The sequence below is a fragment of the Propithecus coquereli genome, unplaced genomic scaffold (assembly GCF_000956105.1).
Source record: "Propithecus coquereli isolate 6110/MARCELLA unplaced genomic scaffold, Pcoq_1.0 Scaffold567, whole genome shotgun sequence".
NCBI classification, from domain to species: Eukaryota; Metazoa; Chordata; class Mammalia; order Primates; family Indriidae; genus Propithecus; species Propithecus coquereli.
The window spans coordinates 407,244-415,047 of record NW_012151585.1 but is presented as its reverse complement, the minus strand read 5'-3'; the positions used below and the strand labels follow the sequence as shown (position 1 = coordinate 415,047).

Here is a 7,804-nt window from a genome sequence, read left to right as displayed (position 1 = left end):
AGTCCTTCTCCAGGATTTGTCAAACAACAGCAGAAGTGCTCCATTTCCTGTGTGGTCAACAGGCCGGGGTTTCCTGTAGCCTTGCTCCCCAGGGACAGCCAGCCTGATGATGATGCCAACATTCAGAACGCCGCAGACAAAGGAGACAGGGAATGTGGAAGACACACACACATCCCCTGGCCTCTGTCATCCCAAATGTTGGCGACCTTGCCCTATCCATCCTTGATTCTGTAAACCAGTTGTTCTCTATTTTGCTTGGACTAGTTCAAGTTCAGTTTATATCACCTGCAACTGAGGGGGTCTTAATAGATCCTGCTGTACAAATGAGGAAACAGAGTCTGAAGGAAGTGTGATTCACCCAAGATCACACAAAACCAGCCTGCCCATTGATGTCCATTACACCACACCACCGGAAGTTTAACAGAGGGAGAAATACCCAAGGCTCCGTTCTTTTGGTCTCTGTGGCCCTCAAGAGGATCGGGCACCACTCTTAAGGCTCCCCAACTCTTCAATGTCAGAATCCCATGGACCCATCTAGATTTGACCCTGAACGTGGAGGGAAGCTCAACAGAGTCAAGAAGGGAGCAGCGGCTCGACTCTGGGCTGCCTGCTGTGCTTGTAGAAATTAGGACGTCTTGGATTCCATCTTGTTCACTTGTCTCTTCCTAGTGTCCAACACAGTGCCTGTCCCAAGCAGGCCCTAAAGACAGATGTAATGGATTAATCAATCAGGGTCCCTTGAGAGCATAAGAAGAGACTTGGTTCTCATCTGGAAAATGGGAATAGTTCCCAAAGGAAAAAAACTAACAAGAGAGTGTTGTTGCCAATTCGGGCTCTAGGACTCCAGACTTTGTATGGGAGAGAATAAGAATCCATTGATGGATTCCCTACACAGAGAGATAATGTGCTTTGAGAAAAAAATGCCACGAGACCCAGGAGACATGAAGTCTTTCTCCTTGGCTCCCTCAGCCCAGGAACAGCTATGAGACCTTGCATAAGTCAGTAACCCCAGGTATTAATTGCCTCCTCTGTAAAATGGGGCCTGTCTTAGAACACCCCGGTGACTCCCTATCACCTCTCTGATCTGTGATCCCTTCCTCCCGCCAGAATGTGGGGAGAATGAAATGAATAAGGGTCCAGCCACTAACACCCTCCAATGCAAAAGCTTGTGGCTACTTTACCTCCATCTCAGAGAGCCGTTGTGCGTTGCGGTTGTCACGAATAATCACCCGGGATAATTGGCTCTTGGGTAAATGTTTGTTCACTCTTGCTTCACTGTAATTCATTAAGCTGGAGGGGAGAAGGGAAGGTGGTACAGGTTACAGATGCCTGGGGCCAGGGCAAGGGCCAAGGCCTGATTTGATGGGGTCCCAAGGGAGTGACTGAGGCTTCCCCAGCTTTCTTAGAATAAGCACAGCTCTGTCCTAATTTTCAGAGGAGCAAGGGAGTAACCATAGGTTTCTTCTTGTGGAAAAGGTGTGCTACAGGGGTATTTCTTGGATGCTGAGAAGAAAAGCATCCTGGGAGGGATGTAGTGGGCCTAGAAAAGTCCACAGAGAAGTGTCAACAGGGACTCAGGAGCAGTCATCTTAAAGAGAAAACACAGGATGAAATGAGAGGTGGGATCTTAGCAGACAGGAGTAAAAAGTTGTAGCACAGAGTTCAGAGAGATCAATTTGTGAGGGGTTGAGGTGGGAGGCACTTGCTCTAGAGCCTAGGCCTAAGGGGGATCTGGGGCGGGGTGGCAGATCAGAGCAGGGAAAAATGAAAATGAAGAGTATAGACAAAGGTTAGGCTGGTTAATAGGGAAATTCTAAGGAAAAGGGTTTGGGAAAAGTCTAGAAAAGTAAAGGAAGTTTGGGGTGAATAGCAGTTACAGGAGACTCTGGAAGGTGTGAGGTGGAACATAGGATAGGATGTGGGAGTAAAATGAAGCCAGCTGTTCCAGGTAAAAAAAGAACAATTTGGCCAAAATGAGGACTTGGTCAAAAATGGATATTTCCAGGCACTGAATTTTCACTTTTTGATAATTTGGTTCCACCATGAAGTGGTTTTACAAATATATATACCTTTAAATGTTTTTGCCCATCTATAAATAATTGTTTATATCTTCCTTCTAAAATTTGGAAACTAAATGTACAATAGGGAAGCAATTGAATAAATTTTGGTATGTCATAAAATAAAATACATGTAATCATGTATGAAACAAACATCTGTGGTGTATTAAACATGGGGGAAAAGCAGATGACTAAAAGTGAACTTTTTGTGATGTATTTTTTTTAAAAAAAGTATAAGCATATTGTAACACATATCTATGAGTGGATCTGGAACAATATACACCAAAATGTTAACAGTGATTATCTCTGGCCACTCATTTTGCTTGTCTGTCTTGTTTGATTTTTCTTTAAGTATACACTACTTTTATAATTAGGACCAAAAAAGACAATTTTTAAAAGATAAAACATTTTGAAAGACTGGAGTTTTCTAATTCATTTCAGCCCATTTGAAACTACAGCTCTGTGAATGTTTTTATATTTACAAACTATCAATAGTATGAACAATCAAACATCCACCTCCCATTTACATTTTTTTGACTTCGATGCACTGCGACAACAGCATATGCATGAGCTGATGGAAAAGGCTGAATTAGAGGTCAGGATGCTCACACACAAAAGTCCTCCAAATCCTGGTTTTTTTAAAAAAAAAAAGACCTGAAATATTTAAAGACACATAAAATACAGTTCATCCACTCAGTGGTGCACCAAATTTACCAATACTGGAAAAGGCGGGGGAGCAATGACTGGAAATATTCCCTTTCCAGTATTAAATCATGGTCATTTTGAACGAAACTGCTTTCCACCGCAAGTCTCCGCGGGAGCCTGCGAAAATGCTATGAGGGGGGTTTGTGGAATGGAAGGGGACGGGGGGAAGTGGGGTTTGTGAGGATTGGGTCTAGGCAGACGGAACTAGAGGCTTTTCCAGGGCTAGTGGGAACACAGAGGCTAAGGAGAGGGGTGTGGGACGGGTTCGAGCCTGAGTGGACCTGGGCTTCGCCTAGCTCTAAGGAGGTTCAGGGCTCACCCCAAAGGGCCCTGGGGCCACACGATGTCAGCCTGAAGGACTGAAGGGCTGGGACCAATGCGGAGGAAATGTGGGTTGGCGACGGGAAGTCCGGCTTCTCCCAGGATTCCGGGCTGAGGGCGTTCGGGCTCCTGGAGGTCAGAAGAGCTGGACTGGGAAGGAGCTGGGGCCTGGGGCTATGACAAATTCAGACTCCCCTGGGGTCCTCCGAGGGACCAGGGTCTCCAGGAGGGCCAGAACCGGGGTCCGCCTGAGGGAGGGAGCTCGGGTCTGAGAGAGTCCGGGCTCCTCAGCGGTCCGAGGGTCTGACTAAAGCTCCGGGCATCCGGGCCGCACCTGAAGAGCACCGGCGCCTGCGCGGCCCTGGGTCGCAGGAAGCAGATCTGCGGCGGACCTCTGCGGCGATGTCTTGCCTTCCGAGCCTATCGCGCGGGAAGAAGTTCGAGCCCAGGGTGGCGCAGGAACTGCCGGTCGCCTGGGCGGCGGACCCAAAATCCGTGGACAGGCGCAGGTCCCAGGTAACCGAGGGCCTATTCGGCTGTGCCATCCGGTCTTCCACGCACGAGGACGGCTGAGAAACGGAAGCCGGATTGCCAGCCATGCTCAACCTGCGCGCGCGAACGCGGAGTGAGTCCCGGGGTGGACGCCTTGATCTGAGAGCCGGGCGTTGCCCGGGAGACGGGCGAGGGGGCGGGACTCGGGGGCAGGACTTGCGCGCCAAGCCGCGGAAGCTGCGGACGCGGAGGCTTTGTCCCTCGGCGGCCACCGTGGTGCGACTCGGCGCGTTGCCGTGGAGACGGGTTGGGCGGGATGGGGCGGGGTGCTGTGGGCTGAGCCGATCTTGCTTCTCCACGAGGACTGCTGTGGCCCCCGCGTGATCGCGGGGCAGGTAGCCAGATGAGCTGGAGCGGAGCTGCGCCGGGGCGCGGAGCGGAGGCCAGAATTTGTCCGAAGACCTGGTACGAGCGATTCCTTCCTGCGGAGAGGGACCATTGCCATGGGAACGAGAGCGCTGGCCCGGCGGGGATGGTGGCCCCGGGATCGTGACTGGTCTACCCTCTCGCGAAGACCCTTGCCTGAGGCTTCGCGGCGCGGCTGCTCCCTGAACTGACCTGCCCGCCCTCCTGCGGGGAGAGGTAAGACCTTTGGGTCTTGACACCGAGCAGGCGAAGAAGCCTGTTCCAATGCCAACTCCCCAGGAAACCTATCCGGCCCACCCCTGCAAGCGGCGCCTCGCTCTCTTCAACCCGTGGATTTTGTTCCACGTGTATAACCTAGCATTTAACGAATATTCCGAGATGTTTGCCGACCTTTCCCTGCACATAAAGAGCCGGAAACACCGGCTTTCGGGCTTTGCTTTGTGATCCCGAGCAAGTCCCTTTTTCTCTGTGCCTCTTTCCTCTGTAAAATGGAGGTATTAATTCTAGACTCTTGTGTGATTAAGTTGCTTTGAAGATCGAACCAAACAGGGAAGCCAAAGCCTTCATTCATAGGCTATAAAGTGGTGAAACAGCCCCTGAGTTGCTATTTCTCCACCTCCCTCCCCCTGAGGCTAAACGTTTTTCAGATCTCTTGTCATTTCTTCAGGCGATCTTTGCGACCCCCTGGCCCAGGGCCTGGAATTAATCCCTTTACTCTTCACTCCCACAATGCCCTGCATTTTAACTTCCCTAACAACAGCAAGAATAGTTTTCCTTTTTAGAGGGTGCACACTCCAGGGTCTGTGAGAAATACTTTACCTGAATCATCTCATTTAATCTTCAAACATCCTTGTAAGGTAGGCCCTGTTATATCTCTGTTTTCCAGCTCTGCTGTCTGTAATTGCCTGCATAATGTCTAGCTCTCCCACTAGACTTTGAGCTCCGTGAGAAAAGAGACAGTATATGACTGTCTCATACATTTCCGTGTCTCCAACACTTAATACAGTGCCTGATAAGTGTTTCTTGACTAGCATGAAAATGACTCTTCTCCCAGCACTCACCCTCAAAAGCAGTGACTCTTCTGCAAATTTTTGTCTTGTGATGAAGAGCACATTCCTCTATTCCTGTCATGCACTGGGTACTGGTTTGGGGAGCCCTCAGTCCACTTGTCTATGGGTTTTCTGATGATGAGGATCCAGAACATTCCTTAGCATTTAGGCTTCCACCTGGGTTTTGGAGACTTTTTCCTTGCCCTTCATATCACCTTTAAAACAAACCAGCCCCATCTGCCCTTCCTGGGATGAACCTGATGCACTTGACCCTGGGGCATTGGCAGGTAGGATTGGCCTATGCAACTTTTGTCCTTCTCTCCAGCAGCCTAGGAAGCAACCCCAACCCCACCCCCACCCAACCTCTCCCTGAAATTTTAGAGAATCTTAGCCAGAGACTCATCCTTTCCAGAACACCTCTCAAGTTAGAAGTTAGAGTCACAGTTATTGGAGTCATTCGACAAATATTTGTCAAGCACCTACTTGCAGGGACAAGGAGCTTGGCACTGGTGGGTGACAGACCGTGAGTAAAGATAGATACCGTCACATCCCTAAAGGGCTCACAGTGTCCTGGGAGACAGACATTAATCAAACAATCAGATAGATCAAGGCACAAGCACATCTTCAGCGTTAGGAAAGAGAGAATGTAGAGCTAAGAAAGCCTAGAGCAGGGAATTGATCACACGTGCAGGAGGGGTATGCTGCCAGGAGGTTTCCCTTAAGGAAGTGACCTTTGGGCTGGGATCCCAAGGCTCCTCAGACTTCTGCAGTCCTCTGCTGAATGGAACAGATCAGGATCTGATAGGTTCAAGGAAAGGGGGTTCTGGGCTGAGAGAGCAGCAGCAGAGGCAAAGGCCCCTGGCCAGAGAGGACAGGATGTCCCTAAGGAACAGTAAGTGGCTCATTCTAGTTGAGACCCTTCAAGACATGGGGAAGGCTAATAGGAAGCTGGAAAGATGGGCAGGAGCCAGACCACAAATGGCCTTGATAGCCAAGCTAAGGAGCTCCATCTTGTCCTGACAGCGGGCAGCCAGTGAAATATATTAAGCAGGGAAATGCAACTTTGGTGCCTCATTGTCTGTGCCTGGTGAAGACTGCCATTTGGCCTTGAGAGGTATACTCTAAGTCCATATGCCCCTATTTCAATGAGACATATAAAGAAGTGTTATTTTTGAAGCTTTGTTCAAGACTGGGAAAGTGAGGGGCCCAAGATTTCTTAGGAGAAGGCAGGGTCTGCCCTTCCTTGGGGCACATGCCACAGTCCTGCAGCAGGCATGGTGGTGCATGTGTGGCTAGTCTTCCTGAGGCCCCACAGCCTCCCCGCGCTTGCCCCTGGGGTTTCTGTGGTGCCCACTATGATGACCTCCAGGAAGCTTCCAGCCACTCCCTTCCCTGGGCCCTCTTCTGAGACAAGATGCAGGAGCATGTTTAACAATTTAGGGCTTTGTTGTTTGACATCAGTTTTACGTGGGCACATCCTTGTCTCTTCAAAGAGATGGTTCTTGGGGTCCGGGGGGTGGGGGGACCTGGAACCCTGCCCACTCTTATACCAACTCCCTCCAGTGACAGGGGGCTCCGGATTCCATGTCACTGGCTCAGAGTCTCAGGATTTGGGCATAAAGTCAGAAGACTGAGGAGGAAGACTGTGCAAGTGGTTCCCACTCAGAGGGGCTGAAAGGAAGGAGAAAATTTGGAAGAGAGGGGAGAAGAGGTCTGTGTAAGCCTAGATGGAAAATCAGGCCAGGGCACAGCTGAGGGACACAAGGCACTGGCCCAACTAGAAATGTGAGGCCCCTCAAGGGAGGTCTCGAGTGCCAGGCTCAGGGACCTGCCCTTTGTCCTGTTGGGCAGTACACATTAGACCACCGGAGAAGCATGCTGAAAATGCAGATTCCTGCTCCTCACCTGGAAGTCTGGCTCAGTGGGTCTGGGGAGGGGCCTATTTTTAGTGCATTCTCTGGGTAAGTCGGCTGTGATGGTCAGAGGACCACCTTGGGGAATCCTACAGGCTCATCCAGCCATTTCCCAGAAATCCCTTGGGGTTGGCCTGCTGGGCTCCTGCCCTCTGAATATTCTCCCCTTCCCTGCAGTTGTCCGTGTACACAGCCTGGCAGAAAGCTGCAGCCCTCATGCCTCGCTGACTGCTCACCCACCGCCTTGATGACAGCAACCCCGTGTGCCTTCCCGATTCAGTTCCGGCAGCCCTCCGTCAGCGGCCTGTCGCAGATCACCGGGAGCCTGTATATCAGCAATGGTGCGGCCGCCAACAACAAGCTCATGCTGTCCAGCAGCCAGATCACCACAGTCATCAACGTCTCTGTGGAAGTGGTGAACACCTTATACGAGGATATCCAGTACGTGCAGGTGCCTGTGGCTGACACACCCACCTCGCGTCTCTACGATTTCTTTGACCCTATTGCCGACCACATTCACAGTGTGGACATGAAGCAGGGCCGCACGCTGCTGCACTGCGCCGCCGGCGTGAGCCGCTCGGCCGCCCTGTGCCTGGCCTACCTCATGAAATACCATGCCATGTCCCTCCTAGATGCCCACACATGGACCAAGTCACGCCGGCCCATCATCCGACCAAACAACGGCTTTTGGGAGCAGCTCATCCACTACGAGTTCCAACTGTTTGGCAAGAACACCGTGCACATGGTTAACTCCCCAATGGGAGTGATACCTGACATCTATGAGAAGGAAGTCCGTTCAATGATTCCCCTGTGAGCCATCTCGCCAGCCCCTGCATTGGGG

The 7,804-nt window shown here is 51.0% G+C and overlaps 2 protein-coding genes across 2 annotated transcripts; one reads left to right on the top strand and one right to left on the bottom strand.

Annotated features, from left to right (window-relative positions):
• Positions 1 to 1,172: 1,172 nt before the first annotated feature.
• Positions 1,173 to 3,628, bottom strand: LOC105821277 (chromosome unknown open reading frame, human C5orf52). Its single transcript, XM_012657958.1, is given in 3 exon segments — positions 1,173 to 1,290; positions 3,418 to 3,478; positions 3,481 to 3,628. Coding segments are annotated over 3 exon segments (327 nt in total).
• Positions 3,629 to 7,146: 3,518 nt separating this feature from the next.
• Positions 7,147 to 7,804, top strand: DUSP18 (dual specificity phosphatase 18). The gene has a single exon (XM_012657964.1). The coding sequence runs from the start codon at positions 7,211 to 7,213 to the stop codon at positions 7,775 to 7,777; it is 567 nt and encodes a 188-aa protein (XP_012513418.1). The 5' UTR covers positions 7,147 to 7,210; the 3' UTR covers positions 7,778 to 7,804.

Coding starts and splice junctions, on each gene's coding strand:
- DUSP18 (XM_012657964.1), top strand. CDS start 7,211: ATGACAGCAACCCCGTGTGCCTTCCCGATTCAGTTCCGGCAGCCCTCC.